General features: G+C 43.9%; 1 protein-coding gene across 6 annotated transcripts in view; it reads right to left on the bottom strand.

The window, feature by feature from the left end:
- The window catches only part of LOC121582449 (retinoic acid receptor RXR-alpha-A), a 151,247-nt gene that overhangs the window by 19,700 nt on the left and 113,117 nt on the right, over positions 1-18,430 (bottom strand). For 2 of the 6 annotated variants that reach the window (XM_041898237.2, XM_041898241.2), the window contains exons 4-6: positions 13,900-14,065; positions 12,912-13,091; positions 9,113-9,297 (exon numbers count right to left, since the gene is read on the bottom strand). In XM_041898237.2, coding sequence (XP_041754171.1) covers positions 9,113-9,297; positions 12,912-13,091; positions 13,900-14,065 — 531 coding nt within the window. Of the gene's footprint in view, positions 1-9,112; positions 9,298-12,911; positions 13,092-13,899; positions 14,066-14,186; positions 14,242-15,921; positions 16,165-18,430 lie in introns of those variants that run through there. The other 4 variants (XM_041898242.2, XM_041898239.2, XM_041898238.2 and 1 more) reach the window with 4 other exon arrangements.

Below are 18,430 nucleotides of genomic sequence, written 5' to 3'. Positions count from 1 at the left end.
AAATAGACACTATACTGCACCTCAAACAATTTCCCAAGTTGTAATAATGTAATGCGCCGTTTGGAGGGTTCGAAGAGTGGAACGTCAACTATAATGAAAATTAAGACCAGACAGAGGCAGCATAAAGCAAACAACACGTGACTTTATTCATGGTCAGGCAAAGCAACCACCATCTCCCTCACTGCTAGATGTCGGGCAGGCGAACAGTGAATACTGGACTGTCTACTTGTCTGAAACATCATTACCAATTAATACTTTTTACTCAGACTTTTACACATCTTGGACATTTACTTGACTTCTACAAGATGGATGCGACTAACTACAATGATTCTACATGCTTGGCTGCATAGGGGTGCACTTACGCGTGAGGCTTCTGCTCTCCGACCGGCTGGATGCCCTAATGGATGGAGCTGCCTACCTGTATGCTGCGTGGGAGAACTGTGCTACCAGCTACTGTTTGTGTGTGTGACCTTTTGTGTCAGTGTGAAAATGGAACGGAAGGAAGCCTTGGGGACAGTGGGCCTGCTGTGTGCATGCAGAATAAAATAATGGACATGGGGTTCTGCTGTGACTTCTACAACGCTGTCAATGAGAGGTTCACTGGCCTGAAGGACAGACAAATGGACTTCATTACAAGTAAAGGTAGGCCTAAAAGCATTCCTTTGCAAGTTAGCCTACTGTTGAATGAACATGGTATTACACAATATCCATTTGATGCATTTCATTTATCAAGCTAGAATTTCATTTTGATGAGGCCATTTTTTTATTGTGTGTGTGCACGTGCAGTGCATTGCTAGAATTGTTATTTGGTACATTGGTATTTACATTTGGTGAATTTATTTGTAAATTTCAGTTAATGACTTACAGTGCCTTCAGAAAGTATTCACACCCCTTGACACTCCAAATTGAGCTCAGGTGCATCCAATTTATTTTGATCCTCCTTGAGATGTCACTACAATTGTATTGGAGTCCACCTGTGGCCAATTAAATTGTTTGGAAATGAAATACACCTGTCTATAAAGGTCCCACAGTTAACAGTGCATGTCAGAGCACAAACTATACCATGAAGTCCAAGGAATTGTCCGTAGATCTCCGAGATAGAATTGTGATGATGCATATATCTGGGGATGGGTATAAAACCATTTATAGAGTGTTGAAAGTTTTGAAGAGCAAAGTGGTCTCCATTTAAATATCGAACTGCCCAGACTCTGCCTAGAGCTGGCCATCAGACCAACCTTGGTCAGTGAGGTGACCAAGAACCCAATGACCACTCTGACAGAACTACAGAGTTCCTTGGCTGAGATGGTTGAACATGCCAGAAGGACAACAGTCTCTACAGCACTTCACCAATCTGGGCGGAAAGCACTCCTGAGAAAAAGGCACATGACAGCACGCCTGGAGTTTGCAAAAAGGCACAGGAAAGACTTCTGTGGTCTGATGAGACAAATATGTTACTCTTTGGCCTGAATGCAAAGCACTATGTCTGGAGAAAACCAGGCACAGCTCATCAACCATCTAACACTATCCCTACCATGAAGCATGTTGGTGGCAGCTATCGGTAGCGTTGAAAATGCAATGGAAACACCTTGAATTTTAGATTTTTATTCAGTACATGAAAACTTAAGCGAAAAAGTAAATTTCGTGTGCATTACTTCATCAGGCACTGATTTTTATCTGCAACATGTCAGTTTGGTGGAAACACACAACTGCTGGGAAAATGCGTATATTTTCTTTATGCAGATTTTTGAATATTCACTTGGAAATCTGTCCCAAAGTGGACGGAAACCTAGCTAGTATTATCAATCACAAAAACATAATGTTAACTGGGGATGGATAAAATGTATATTATTATGATGCTCTGTGAATAACTGCATACCAATTCTCTGTATGTCTGAGCCAATTCTACAACAACAAAAGCCTGGTAAACTTTCCCCCAACTTCTCTCTCTCCCCAAATCCCACAGATCGATGCTGAAAGCTCGGAGGATCCCAACATGAAATGCAGTTCTCTGGAGAAGATTAGTGTAAGATGAAAACTCATTCCACCTCTTCTTCTTTCCAGTCTTCCTCTACTTCGAATGCTCAGACCGAAGACTACCCACTCTATCCCCCCTCCAATCCTCCTTCCCTATAATGGGAAACTCTCACTCACTGCTGAGAATCAGAGACGACCGCTTGAAATTTGAAACAGTATGAAACAGTTAACCAGACACAAAGCCGGCACTGTTTTGAAAACTGAAAGTAGATTTTCTTTGGGTGGAGTAAAAAAGAATCTTATAAATATTTCAGCATCTGATCTCCGTGGGAGTCGTTGTGGATGATGCGGCTCAGCGCAACAGTTTTTTGCCTGTTTTTCTCTTCCAAACCCATAAACAAATCCGCTAATTCATTCCATAGGAAGCTGCAGCCCAAACAAAGCAAAACAAAAAGGGGCTGTATGTTGTGTGTCTGCCGAGGCCCTTCAAAAGAATACAACTCCCAGAGTTCTCGTTAAACACGGTGAAGGCTCATGAATGTTGCATGGCTCTCTTAGCCATGTTTACACTGACCTCGTTTCTCACTCTATACACCATGAAGATGACAGGAGAGAACAGACCACGCTCCTGCCATGATCACATATTAACTCACTGTCCTTACTGTAAGGTGACAGCCGTCAGGGGATGTTATGGGGTGTCACAGCGGAAGAGACCACAATGACTTCCGAGGTCTGGGAGAATGAGAATGACATGAACCTAGGAATTCAATATTCTGTGCATGTGTGGAACAAGCTGAGAGGGACCACCGTGTCTGTGAGAGAAACTCTTTTACATTCCTTCTCTGTGAACATCCTTCACTCTGGAGGATAGGGGGCCAGCTGATCGCTTTCTGAAAACGTGTTGAGCAGGGGGTGGAGAGAGGGAGAGGAGAGGCGAAACCCTGAGGGAGAGATGTAGAGAGGGAGTGAGAGTATTTGGGCTTATGAGAGCCGCTTTGAGGACACCTCTTAATGCCTGCCACAAACAAGACTGAATTAAAGGCTTTGGTGTGCATTATTCACAGTGGATTTCCATCCCATCCCAGCCTCTCCTCTCACAGAAATGCCTGGCTTGCATACTGTCCTATGAAATTTTTATCACTCGTGGAGATGAGAGACTGGCTTTTAAATGTTTCATATTCTGCTTAAACCACAGTTGCGTGACAACAAAGAGGAATGTGGTAGTCAATATATGATTTCTCCATAATCCAAAATTTCAACAAAATTGTGCAAAGTCCTCATAATTGGCTGTTAGAGTTGTAGAAGAGTATATTGAGTCATCAACCAAGTACCCTCTAAATAGCGTTAGCATGCCTCTCTGTTTGTCTCTCTCTCCTGTGTCTGTCCAAAGAGAGAGACAAAAAATTATACAAGTTGACAGATTCAACCACCACAAGAAGTTGGATAACACACACAAGACAAAATGAGAGAACGGGAGAGAGAGATGTTTACTGTTAATATTTATTGTTTATTTAACTTTTGTTTACTATCTACTTCACTTGCTTTGGCAATGTTAACATATGTTTCCCATGCCAATAAAGCCCTTAAATTGAAATTGAAAATTGAAAATTGAAAATTGAAATTGAGAGAGAGAGAGAGAGAGAGAGAGAGAGAGAGAGAGAGAGAGAGAGAGAGAGAGAGAGAGAGAGAGAGAGAGAGACAGTGGAAGGAAAAACTCCCTAGCATGGCAAAATTATAGTGTGTTAACCCCCAACCCCCTCCCTCCTTGAAGAGAAAGCCCTTGCTTGTCTGACTAGAAGCATGTTACTAACGCCTGTTTAACTCCTGTTCTAGGTCACCATGAGATAAACACACTTTATTCAGCTTGGCCAAACCCCAGCCATTAGATAGTGGCGGTACCCATTCATGGTGTGCACTCACGGGCCCCGACCCTGGGATTCATTAACACACGGGGCAGTGCCTCCTAAAGGAGTGCCCGCTGGGGGGGCAGTCCCCGGACCAGAAGGCTTCCTAATCACAGAGACTGCCTGCCAAGGGGACACCGCACGGGGGACACGTTGCAACACTGAGTGTGCCGTTCTACCCTTGTTTAATCTACTCCTAACTTTTCATATGATTATGATGATCGTTTTCAGAGTCAACTGAAATATCAGTGGAAGGGGAACTAAGTGGTCTCTCAGCAGTTGTCTATAGCTAGGGCAATTTAGATGAAGTACAATTTCACATATTACCCAATCTACATGGCCTACTGAACTACAACTCCCCATTACAATCATTACCTTAAATCATAGCAAGAAATAAAGGAAAATCTAAAAATGTGGATCCACTAGAAATTACTTAAATTACTTGAAAACTACCAAGACAATTGACAGACAGAAAACAATTCCTGCAAGATATTTCTCTGCCTTTATCAGAGCTAGATTTCTAGAAAAGCTTGATTTCCTCCTCCTTTTCCTGCAAGGCACCCCCTGTTGGCGTCAGAGCTCCAGCGCTGAGACGTACAGCCACGGCAGGGCACAGCCCAGACAGACAGACACACAGTGCTTTAGTGTGTCAGAGCTGCCAGCCACACCCCCGTAGCACCCCCACTCCCATCCCCTCTCCTCTCCCTCTCTCCTCCCTAATGTCAACGCTCATCACGTACATCTCCATCTTCCCAAAGATAGCTCCCATTTACTCACATAACAGCCTTCAGAGTTCTACCTTCACTTCACAGGACATTTCCCCCCCCCAGAGCAGATGAGTCCGAAGAAGCTCGCTCTCTCTCTCTCTCTCTCTCTCTCTCTCTCTCTCTCTCTCTCTCTCTCTCTCTCTCTCTCTCTCTCTCTCTCTCTCTCTCTCTCTCTCTCTCTCTCTCTCTCTCTCTCTCTCTCTCTCTCTCTCTCTCTCTCTCTCTCTCTCTCTCTCTCTCTCTCTCTCTCTCTCTCTCTCTCTCTCTCTCTCTCTCTCTCTCTTCCTCTCTTGCACAACTGCTCTCTGTCTGTCGTTCCGGTAGGATTTCTGAGAAAACCAGAGCTTGGTGGGATGCTGTCAGGAACAGTCTGGCTGTTGTATTATTCATGCTTGAGCCAGAGAGAGTATCTACAATGAACAGAGAGAACCTCACATAGCTTAGGTGGGTGGCTGGGAGACTGCAGATATGCAGGGTGCACAGGTGAACTAGTGGACTTGTGAAGTAAGGTGCCACACAAGGAGCGTACAGGAAATGGATGTAGAATAGTCACAGCTACCTTGTTTATCTCAGTGATAGGCAGCAGGTGGCAGAGCCCTGGATATATCCCAACCACAACCTCTTCTCCTCTTTCACCACAGAGATGTAACCCATAGAAACGTTAAAATAGAAAAATAATAACATCCCCAAGATGGCTAATGGCTGCTCCCGGTCAATCAAGCAAGATCCTGGGGAGTCCAGGGGCATCCAGAGAGGATAATAGAGATTGTTAGATTGCAGCATAATTGAATTCTAATGGTGTGGCAAATTGTTGTGATAACACTGATTACATGTTATTAATGTCCATTACTGCAGACATACCAGGCTGAGGCACAAAGTACCTGTATCATACCAAGGGAAAATTGGAGAAAATGGCTAATACAGATGTAGGACCTTAATTTGAGCCAGTTTGCTACAGCAGGAATATAATCCTGCAGCAACAGGAAATGTGAATTATTATGTGGATTATAATTAATTGACATTTATTTTTGTAGCAGTTGATACATTTTTCATAAAGAAAAATCAGGTCTGAAATTTCCAAACTTCAGAAGTCGTTTTAAACCTCAAATACACTACAAGTTAAACATTTATCCTGCAACAGGGTGATCAAATTAAGATCCTACATCTGTACGTGAGTGTGTGTGTGTGTGCATGTCAGAGTACAGTGGGGAGAACAAGTATTTGATACACTGCCGATTTTGCAGGTTTTCCTACTTACAAAGCATGTAGAGGTCTGTAATTGTTATCCTAGGTACACTTAAACTGTGAGAGACGGAATCTAAAACAAAAATCCAGAAAATCACATTGTATGATTTTTAAGTAATTAATTTGCATTTTATTGCATGACATAAGTATTTGATACATCAGAAAAGCAGAACTTAATATTTGGTACAGAAACCTTTGTTTGCAATTACAGAGATCATACGTTTCCTGTAGGTCTTGACCAGGTTTGCACACACTGCAGCAGGGATTTTGGCCCACTCCTCCATACAGACCTTCTCCAGATCCTTCAGGTTTCGGGGCTGTCGTTGGGCAATATGGACTTTCAGCTCCCTCCAAAGATTTTCTATTGGGTTCAGGTCTGGAGACTGGCTAGGCCACTCCAGGACCTTGAGATGCTTCTTACGGAGCCACTCCTTAGTTGCCCTGGCTGTGTGTTTTCGGGTCGTTGTCATGCTGGAAGACCCAGCCACGACCCATCTTCAATGCTCTTACTGAGGGAAGGAGGTTGTTGGCCAAGATCTCGCGATACATGGCCCCATCCATCCTCCCCTCAATACGGTGCAGTCGTCCTGTCCCCTTTGCAGAAAAGCATCCCCCTCCATGCTTCACGGTTGGGATGGTGTTCTTGGGGTTGTACTCATCCTTCTTCTTCCTCCAAACATGGCGAGTGGAGTTTAGACCAAAAAGCTCTATTTTTGTCTCATTAGACCACATGACCTTTTCCCATTCCTCCTCTGGATCATCCAGATGGTCATTGGCAAACTTCAGACGGGCCTGGACATGCGCTGGCTTGAGCAGGGGGACCTTGCGTGCGCTGCAGGATTTTAATCCATGACGGCGTAGTGTATTACTAATGGTTTTCTTTGAGACTGTGGTCCCAGCTCTCTACAGGTCATTGACCAGGTGCCGTGTAGTTCTGGGCTGATCCCTCACCTTCCTCATGATCATTGATGCCCCACGAGGTGAGATCTTGCATGGAGCCCCAGACCGAGGGTGATTGACCGCCATCTTGAACTTCTTCCATTTTCTAATAATTGCGCCAACAGTTGTTGCCTTCTCACCAAGCTGCTTGCCTATTGTCCTGTAGCCCATCCCAGCCTTGTGCAGGTCTACAATTTTATCCTTGATGTCCTTACACAGCTCTCTGGTCTTGGCCATTGTGGAGAGGTTGGAGTCTGTTTGATTGAGTGTGTGGACAGGTCTTTTATACAAGTAACGAGTTCAAACAGGTGCAGTTAATACAGGTAATGAGTGGAGAACAGGAGGGCTTCTTAAAGAAAAACTAACAGGTCTGTGAGAGCCGGAATTCTTACTGGTTGGTAGGTGATCAAATACTTATGTCATGCAATAAAATGCTAATTAAGTACTTAGAAATCATACAATGTGATTTTCTGGATTTTTGTTTTAGATTCCGTCTCTCACTGGTACACTTACCTATGATAAAAATTACAGACCTCTACATGCTTGGTAAGTAGGAAAACCTGCAAAATCGGCAGTGTATCAAATATTTGTTCTCCCCACTGTATGTGAGCGGAGCTGGAGCGGAGCAAGGAGCGCAGCGTGCCCAATTTCACTGGAGCGTGGAGCGAGATTCCCAAAGGCTGGGGCGTCAGCCTTCTAGCCCGCTCCAATTTCGCTCCAGTAGCTCAGGGCATGCCTGGCCCAGCATGCATTTGTAGTCTACTTGTGTGCTGCTATAGCCCCTCGCTTTAGCTAACGTCATGGAGGTGGCTAAATATTTTCATAAAGAAACGGATAAAACACACAGGTGCTAAATCAAGGTGAGTTACAAAGATGAGGACTAAGAGCAAGAGAGGGAGTGTGGTGATGTAGTGTCCACAACTAAATAATCACTGTGGAATCTGAAAAGACACATATCCCAAAAGCATGCTGGTTTACTTACTACGTGCACATGCTAAAAGAAAGGAAGTGTGTCATTGTAGCAAAGTATTTATAAACCAAAAATCAGATCTCTTAATAGTTTTGTGCATTTTTGTTTTATTATCTATACAATAGGTCATAATTGATTTTGGCCCAATAGGCTTGGCATATTCCCACTTTCAAGGAGCTTTCCGTTTTGACTGGGTTATTTTGCCTAAAAACCTTTCGGACTACCTATAGAAAAATAAAACTCTGCATCTCTGCCCAGCCTTGCAAGAGTGGCCCGAAGGGTGTTTAGCATCCCCAGTGGCTCTGCAAGCGCGGATATGATATTCTCCGCTGTTGGCCTGCTCTTCAGGCACCATCGCATGAGGCTGAAGCCACAGACTCTGGCCAAACTCGTGTTTCTAAAAATTATTAGGCACTGAGCCTAATAAGGCATTTTTCAGTTTAATTTGTATTTCATTCTAAGTCACAGCCTATATGCGCAATTTATAGACTATAATGATTTAACACAACAAAATGTTGTTTAAATGCTGAGCCCTTTATGTCCCTACCACCCTATTGTGTCGCACTCGCAAATGCTTCACAATGTATTTCTTTGTAGGCTATAGCCTTGAAATAATACAGTATAGCCTAAATTATTCATTTTCGTTCCTTCTTAGGCTTCCTGTCTGGCTCCTGACCTATTTACAGTGTTTTTATGCTGTTTAAATAATAATAATAATAATAATAATAATAATAATAATAATAATAATATGCCATTTAGCAAAGCGACTTACAGTCATGTGTGCATAAATTTTTACGTATGGGTGGTCCCGGGGATCGAACCCACTACCCTGGCATTACAAGTGCCATGCTCTACCAATTGAGCTACAGAGGACATGTAACCTATTTGAAATGATGAGCGCTTCTTACATTCACCTTTTCATGTTTATTCAATTACTTTTCATTCAAATACATATCGTTTGGTTTCAATTCTTCAAAACCAAATGGTAGGTCCAGGTAGTCACAAAAATAGATGGGTGTTGGTTAAATTGTGATTTCATGAATGGATTTAAGAGCGGCAGTTTTTTTTCCTGTGATCGCGGAGCGGTTTATAGCGGAGCGGTTGGAAAGGATGTGGAGCACCGGAGCGGTGTGTAAGCACCGCTCCATGAGTGATGAGCGGGATTTCCGACCACTCAACTCCGCTGACATCCTCTGGTGCGTGTGCATGTACATATGTGGATAAGTGTGTTGGTGTGCTTCTACATATGTGAGTGTGTAAACGGCTCCTGCTCTCCAGGACAGAGAGCCATACAGTACAGTGTAGTGACTCACCGAGTTGGATGGCATGCCCAGGTTGGTCTCGATGTAGGTCTCTGTCTTGGGTTCCACAGCGAGCTCTGCCTCGAGGACCTTCTCCACAGGCATGTCCTCGTTGACGCTGCTGGTGGACTCCACCTCGTTCTCACTGCGTTCTTTGGCCCGCTGGCGCTCCTCCTGGACGGCTGAGTGTAACAAAACTGGTTCCGGTCACTACTGCTGCTGCGGTGTTGTCTAGTGTGTGCGGTGTTTATGCGTGTGTTGTGTGTGTGTGTGTACATATGTAAATAATGTTTGTGTACCATTATTATAACATGCTCTGATATAAAGACAGAGTTAAACAGTCCCAATAATTACAGGATACATGAATAGAGACATGAAAGGAAATACAGTACTGTGTAAACACAACATCCATATATCACTTCATACAAGGACCCCCTCTTCAGCTGTCTGATATCAAAGAGCTGGGTTTATCTAGAGCACAATAACAAAGAACAAGCACCTTTCATGGCCATCATATATTGACACATTAATAATGTATGGGATGTCAGTCCTCATTTACACCCTGCATGTTCACCACAGACACTGTGACAGAATGGCTTTGAGACACTGACTGGAGCACACACATTAAAATGGGGACTTTGTCCAATATGGTTTATATTCTGTCCAGTAAATAACAGTCTCACTAAGTCTCTGGGTAAAGCAGGGCCCTTTTGGATCTGCTATGTAATTGGCTTGGCAGGGAGACACAGGAAGTGGTTTGTGTGCTGAGCAGACACAGAGGCTCACTGTGGCCGAGGCAGGCCAAACCGCACCTCCACCCTCAGAGGATTTGGGAGAGGTGTGTGTGTTCATGGGGAAGTGGTTGCTCTGCACTGACTCTGGGTCTCTCCCTATTTTCCCTTCTAGATTCCCCAATAAACATAAACACTCCCTCAGACACACATCCACACGTCTACACACAGACAAAGACACTTCATATTCTCTCTTTTCTTCCTTTTTCCTTCTCTTGTTTCTATCCAAGTGCTGAATCACAGGGGTGGGGGTTCTGGGAAGGGGAGACCGGGGAGACCGGGGAGACGAGGAGGGGACGAGGGGCCCCATTTTAGAGGAGCTGCTGTCTGGCAGTGGAGGTCAGCCCAAGGGTAGAATAGTTGCGCTGGAGTCAGAGAGAGGTGAGGAGGGCTGAAATCATGTTAGCTTTATTTCCCCCTTCCCCTGACTGGGAGAGCATCAATTCATTTAATCCAGTTTTTCTTTGGATTCGCTCAGCCTTTTGGACTACCGCTGCCGTGCTCTCCCCCTGCCTCAGGGTACAGGGGGGCTTAGGCAGCACAGTGAGGTGAAAGGCAGTAAATGATCATATCCTTGAACAGAGGTTGAGCCCCATGATGATATAAATAAGAGTAAATAGGGGAGGGAGGGAGGGATGGGGGGATGATAAGGAGGGGGGAGGGGTGACTCTTGAGGTCAAGACAAATTAGCCCGGGAAAGAAAAGCTCTCAGAATGTACTTATCCTAGACTCTTGTTTTCTCTTTTCCTCTGCTTTCGTTTTGTTCTGCGTCGGATACTCATTGGTTAAGGGTGGGGCTGAACAACTGAACACCGGGCTGAAGGCTAATGATGTGTGATATCTTTCTGTTCATGCTAGATCAGTTTTGTATTGTTTTTGCATGGTGTGGTGGTTAACGATTCAAAATAGGGAAAGCTGATCCTAGAATAACATAAAGTGATTTCTGATATGGAACTGGATTGTGTGCTTCAGATTATGTCCCTGAATAACTGGAATACCACATTGTGTCTCTAAAGCCATAATATTTAATGACTGAACATGGGAGTTAAAATAGTATTGCAAAGCAATACTTCACCGTAGATAGTGATGCCGCTGTTCTGATGGAGAAGTGTGCTAAGAGTATTAATGTCCTCCTCTCTTATGAAGTGCTAAAACTACCTCTTGATGGCAACAGCTTGTGCTCTCTCTCTCTCCGCTCTCTATCTCCCTCCACTCTCTCTTCCTCTCTCTCTTTTTTCTCTCTCTCTTTCCCCCCCCCCTTCTTCTCCTACCCTCCCTTGTGGTAAATCACTGTTCTTCAAGGGAAATCTGAAATCATGAATAGGTCTGCCTGTGAATGCTAACAATCACTGAACCATTCTCAAGCTAAAGTCTTGTCAATGAAAGAGCCCTGATCTGGATAACCATTAGCCTCTCATTTCAATGCTGAGCACCTCTGAGGAAGTCAGTAATTCTGACTGCGAGTCCTCTGCAACTAGTGCTCCTCATTCAGTAGTAATGAAGAGCGGATGAGTGGAGCTCTCACTATCACACAAGTGATCTCAACACAATCCAAGATCTCTACATGAGGAGCCAAACGATTAACACTGACACGACTGACACAGAGGGTTCTTGTGTGTGTGTGCGTGTGTGTGAGAGAGAGAGAGAGAGAGACAGAGAGACAGAGAGAGAGAGAGAGATAAAGATAGACAGAGATAGAGAGAGAGATAGATAGAGAGAGAGAGACAGAGATAGAGATAAAGATAGACAGAGAGAGATAGAGAGATAAAGATAGACAGAGAGAGAGGGAGACAGAGAGAGATAGACAGAGAGAGAGGGAGACAGAGAGAGATAGATAGAGAGAGAGACAGAGAGACAGAGAGATAGATAGAGAGAGAGAGAGACAGAGAGAGAGATAGACAGAGAGATAGACAGAGAGAGAGAGAGAGACAGAGAGAGACAGATGGAGAGAGATAGACAGAGAGAGAGAGATAGACAGAGAGAGAGAGATAGACAGAGAGAGATAGACAGAGAGAGAGAGATAGACAGAGAGAGAGAGATAGACAGAGAGAGAGAGATAGACAGAGAGAGAGAGAGAGATAGACAGAGAGAGAGATATACAGAGAGAGAGAGAGATAGAGAGAGAGATAGACAGAGAGAGAGAGAGATACAGAGAGAGAGATATACAGAGAGAGAGAGAGAGAGAGAGAGAGATAGACAGAGATAGACAGAGAGAGAGAGATAGACAGAGAGAGAGAGAGAGACAGAGAGAGAGAGAGAGACAGAGAGAGAGAGAGATAGACAGAGATAGAGAGAGATAGATAGAGAGAGATAGACAGAGAGAGAGATAGATAGACAGAGAGAGAGAGATAGACAGAGAGAGATAGAGAGAGAGATAGACAGAGAGAGAGATAGACAAAGAGAGATAGACAGAGAGAGATATACAGAGAGAGAGAGATACAGAGAGAGAGAGAGATAGAGAGAGATAGACAGAGAGAGATATACAGAGAGAGAGAGATAGACAGAGAGAGAGAGATAGACAGAGAGAGAGAGATAGACAGAGAGAGAGAGATAGACAGAGAGAGAGATAGACAGAGAGAGATAGAGAGAGAGATAGACAGAGAGATAGACAGAGAGAGAGAGAGATAGACAGAGAGATAGACAGAGAGAGAGAGAGAGAGATAGACAGAGACAGAGAGAGAGGGATAGAGAGAGAGATAGATAGAGAGAGAGAGATAGACAGAGAGAGAGAGAGATAGACAGAGAGAGATAGACAGAGAGAGAGAGAGATAGACAGAGAGAGAGAGATAGACAGAGAGAGAGAGAGATAGACAGAGAGAGAGAGAGATAGACAGAGAGAGAGAGAGAGAGATAGACAGAGAGAGAGAGAGAGAGATAGACAGAGAGAGAGAGAGAGAGAGAGATAGACAGAGAGAGAGAGAGAGAGATAGACACAGAGAGAGAGAGAGATAGACAGAGAGAGAGAGAGAGAGAGAGAGAGAGGGTAAATGGGTCTTTATCCTCAACGGCATGTGCTGTACCTTCTCTCTTCATTCCACAGGCCAGACATTTCTGGTAGCGGCAGTACTGACAGCGGTTGCGCTGGCGCTTGTCGATCAGACAGTCCTTGTTGTCGCGGCAGGTATAGGTCAGGTCCTTCCGCACTGTTCTCTTGAAGAAGCCTTTACAGCCCTCGCAGCTATACACTCCATAGTGTTTACCTGAGGAAAGACAGGTAATCTTCACTGAGTTTCACTTTAAAAAGTACATAGAGTGGCCATGAACAGACATTTAAGACACACTTCACACACATCATCAACTTCTTGAACTTGATTACATACTGTTTGGGCAATAACAGAGGGGTGAAAATGGTGACTATAAGTGTAATGTATATTACTATGTTCTGACATTGACAGTTCTGTCCTGATGAACAGGGTTTCTGAAGATCAGTGACCAAGTAGAGTTCTGTCTGATATTAACCATCTCCTCCACATCCTCTCTGATATGAGGGAAAGTGCAGTGGAGTAAAACTGAGTAACTTCCTATCTCTGATGCTGCAGACACCACAGACACTTTCATTCCTCGTAGACCAGTGGAGGCTGCTGAGGGGAGGACAGCTCATAATAATGGACAGAATGGAGTGAATGGAATGGTGTGAAACACATGGTTTTCAGTACCATTCCATTCACTCTATTCCAGCCATTCCACTCCATTATTCCAAACATTATTATGAGCCGTCCTCCACAGTCATATACTTGCCTTATACTTCCTCTTAGCTGGGTTAAGTAGTACAGTATATATGGTGTATTAGTCAGCCTTTCAGTGAGTGTGTGTGTGATGAGTGTGTGTGATGTGTGTGTGTGTGATGTGTGTGTGATGAATGTGTGTGTGTGTTTGTGTGTGTGTGGGGGACTCACGTGAAATGGTGATGACCATGGTAGTGTCGCAGTCCCTACAGATGGCATAGATGTGTCAGCGGTTTGTGTGTGTGTTTGGGTATGTGTGTGCATGTAACCTTAGGGCACCTACCTGACGAGCGGTCCCCGCAGATGGCACAGATATGTTTGGTGAGGGAGAGGGGCGTGCACCCTTGTGAGGGCTGGGCGGGCACCTTCATCACCCCGTTGAGACCCAGCGGGGGCTTGATGTCCTCCGAGCTGCTGACCGAGTTCATCTGGGAGTTCAGCTGGAACATCAACACATACAAATACAACCACAGACAGGTCACAACGCCGTTCTGACACTGACACACGCACGCTTCATCAGATTACACAGAAATGTGAAACAGAAAATGTGATGAAGTGTGGTTACTTAACGTCATCAACCAGGGGGCAGCTCTGTTGTTCAGCAAAATAATGATGACAGTAAGATCTGGTATAGGGAGAGCAGAACTCCGTTTTGAGCCACACAGCAAAAAGAAATGGCTATGGCTGAGTATGTATCCATGCAGATAAGCTGATTGGGAGGGTTAATGCTAACTACAGCTGGGCAGTAGTTCCAGTCGCAGCCTAGCAGGCCTCCTCCCTCCACTCCCCTGCCTGTGTTTCAGATCTAAAACCTGTCGCTGCTGGATCCTGCACCACTAAAACCCAGGAGTTCTTTAATTCATACCCCCAACAACCCCCCCCTGGCCTCCAAATGCTCAGAGCTAGCATAACTTAAATGCAAAATGTAGCAGTGCAGAAGAATAAAGAGCCAGCATTGGTTTTAGCAAGAGAAAGTGCTCTTAGCTCTGCTGTGTAACAGCTCTGATAACGTTCATGTGAAAACACCCTCTCGCACTGTGTAGCCTCGCAGGGAGCGCTACGAGACACTAATCAGCCCAACTCTGCTGTTATCACTGGAGTTACTAGAGTTACTAAGAAGGGCATGCTTTGGCTAAATTACTCCACAACAATAATCACTGGATAGCCAACCATCAGTACAGCAATGGAAAAATAAATTTTTTAGAAGCCATGTCTCTTTCAGCATGCTCTAAAACTATGATGTTAAAATGACCCAAATAAACCCCAAAATTACAAATAATTCACTTTGGAAAAAATGAAAATGAAAGGGACTGAATGTGCTAATTATTTTCATGGTGATATTACCGTGGTATTACCAAGTGATGTATTTCTTTAACAACAACAATGCCATCCTCTCTCAATCAACACCTATCCTGGTGTTGACATGAGTGTTGCAGACTGGGGGGAGACTTGCTAGACTGCTTGCTAGACTGAGGTACTGTGGGGCCTAGCTAGCTAGCATATATCTTCATTGAGTTACTGTAAGCTGTACGCTAACAGAGCAAAGGCACATACATTGTTTATAGGCTGAGAGAGAAGAAGATGAAAGAAACATGTTGTATACAAGACATAATGATGAAAATAACATGACACTACAGTTCAGCTAGCCTTTCTAACCTTCAGCTGTGTTTCCAAAGCTCTGTCAGGGTACATTAGTATACCGTTTACACATTAACTATACACAAAGACAAACATATCCCCTTTCTCGCTGACATATGGAATCCTTACAGCTCAAGGCCACAGGGCATACACATGTAGATATGTGGACAGGCAGCACACACCCACTTTATTATATCTGCACTGTACACAGGCCACCCCCACACCAGGGCTCAAATGAGGGGCAGCAACTACCAAAGCCTCGTCACACATACTGTTCACATGTGCACACGCATCTACAAACACACATGCAATCTGATTGGGGACTGACTTCTTTCTTGGCAGAAAATCTGATTTATTTGATAATTGTCTTATAGTGTATATTGCAGCAGAAACTCAATGCTATAGAAATTGATATCATGTGTATTATTGAGCTTATGCTACAAAGACAATAGATGACATTGAAGACGTTATGTGTAGTGCCATCATTCAATTATACACTACATTTATACAGACTGTCAGTGTGTTCATACGGACTGTCAGAAAATAGCAATTGATGACTGAGTGCCGTATTTTCTCATGCAACATGAAACTGTGAGCACATCTGTGGTTTATAAACACACATGCACACACTCTAGACACACAAGCACGCACAATCTTGAGTTCTTACCTCAGTTTACCCTTTTCCATTGCAGCACAAAAGAGCCTGTCTACTCGTCTGATAATGTCCCTATCAAACCCAATAGCTGTCTGACAGAACATACCATTCCTCTCCAAATCTATTTTCAGTGAACCTGCAACTCAATCTGTCCACAGTTACACTACTCTCCATGCTGGGGTGGGCTGGGGGTCTCTCGCTCTCTAGTGCTTCTCTCTTGCCCAGGGCAGTGCAGGGATGGTGGGGGATTAAAGGGGCTCAGTCCTGGGTCTGTAAATAGAATACAACCCCCCTCCACACCACCACCACACATACATGCAAACCCCCCAAGAGGGGGGAACAACCAGACAAGCTGTGTGTGTGGAGTCCCCCATCGCTGGGGAAAATCTCTGGATGATCCTTATTACTAGGGCTGGGAATTGCTAAGGACCTCACGGTATAATATTATCACGATACTTAGGTGACGATGCGATATGCATTGTGATTCTCAAGGTTCTATATGTATTGTGATTCGATACTGTGATTTTATTGCAATTCGATGTTCCAAACATATTTCTCACCATATGTCTGCTGCAGAGAGACAAGAGAGAGCCTCGAGAAAATGAGTTTTGATCAGTCATGGAAATAAAAGTGCTAAAAACAAATGGGCTCCCTATTTAAAAAGAAGATGGAGAACAAACTATGAAGGCAAAACACTGGAGATTTGGCGCAGGTACAGCCAACTAATGTTGCGATATTGTCAAAACGATGTGATACGATATATCATCAAAAATAATATCCCGATATGTAACTGTATCGATTTTTTCCCCCGTCACTAATCATTACCCCTTCTAGGTGTCTGATAGGGCTGGGACGATACCAGTATCACGATACTCATTAGTATTGTGGCAAGGAAACTAAATACGAAGCAGATTTAACTTCTTTAGGAAAACAGCCCTAATGTTGGAAACAAATATCATTACGTTGTCATCCAGAGTCACATTTATGTTCCAATAGCACCCAATATTTTACATACAGCTCTTTTTTAAAGGAGCTAAGAGTTTGGTGTTTATTTTTGCCATGGAAAAAATATTACGATACTGGTATCATCACAGCCCTAGTGTCTGATGGTGTCGGTTTGTCAATGGCTTATGTTCTCAGGCAAACACTAGTGAAATGTTTGTCTGTGGTTTTATGGAACATTTGCGAGATTGCTGAATGCTCTCTTACTGTAAGAAGGGGACTGTTGAAAAGTTCAGACAATACCCTGTGTTTGAATCAGAACCTATACAGTCTGGTTTACTATGAGGGAACATAGACCCACAGATGAGAGGAGAGAAGAATGGAGCATGAGCCATGAAAAAGCACACTCAGCCAGTCCAGTGACTCAGAACAGAGACAGAGAAAGAGAGGGGAGAGAGAGTTGTGTTACTGAAGCATTTGGAACTCTGTGGCCATAGCAGGTGTGTGTTACAGTGTAAGGTGTGGCTATACTGCTCGCCCAGTAAATGCTCTAATGTAATGGGTGGTAAGGGACATTCGATCAGTGCCTCGAGCACAGCTGAGGTGTTAAGAGTGCTCCAGACTGTTACATTCCACATGGAACTGATCTCTCTCCCTCCATCCCTCCATGTCACGCCCTGACCTGGAGAGACTGTTATTCTCGAGGTAGTTTGGTCAGGGTGTGAATATCATGTGTGTGTATTTCTATGTGGACATTCTATATTTGTATTTCTATGTTTGGCCGGGTGTGATTCCCAATCAGAGGCAGCTGTCGCTCGTTGTCTCTGATTGGGGATCATACTTAGGCAGCCAGTTTTCCTGCCTGGGTTGTGGGATCTTGTTTGTGTTTCGGTGAGTTTGGCTTGTTTGTGTATAGCCTTCGTTGCCTTTTTGTTGTTTTGTCAGTGTGTATTCAGTCAATTAAACATGTTTGCATACCACGCTGCACCTTGGTCTGACCCGTCTCTCAACGACCGTGACACTCCAGTGTGTGCTGGTGATCTTCATAGGGGAAAAAACTAATGGAAATGTAAAACAGCAGTTGACAGTGTGCTCACTGTGATGTAACAACATTTCTATTTATAGTGGGATTGGGAGAGTCTAAGTTGTTTCAACGCCACAATCAAATACACTATGTACGCATGCCTATACAGTGAAAATAACCCATTTACACAAATAGCATGACTCCTAACTACTAGAATGCTTTTTGTCTATTACAGTATATAACCAGTAATATGATATAATGATACTTACACACAGTCCTAGAAAAGAGTAGACAAGAACAGGGGAGACATTAGAGGCCCCTGCTTAAGACTGGCTTAGTTTGTTTCACTGAGTCTCGGGCACAGACTTTGCTCATGAAGACACATCAAAGGAATACATCAAATCCTACTGCACCACTTCTCAATGCTCAACCCCCAAGTGTAACTTCTGCATCTAACAGTTCAAGGGCACCTTTTACTGAGTAGAAGTTATGAGGCTTACATTATTTTTTCATAACACCACCCATTATAAATGTTGAACACAAAACTTGAATAAG

This window comes from Coregonus clupeaformis, chromosome 15 (genome assembly GCF_020615455.1).
Source record: "Coregonus clupeaformis isolate EN_2021a chromosome 15, ASM2061545v1, whole genome shotgun sequence".
Taxonomy (NCBI): Eukaryota; Metazoa; Chordata; class Actinopteri; order Salmoniformes; family Salmonidae; genus Coregonus; species Coregonus clupeaformis.
Note: the sequence above shows the minus strand (reverse complement) of the source record. Positions and strands in the feature narration are given on the sequence as shown.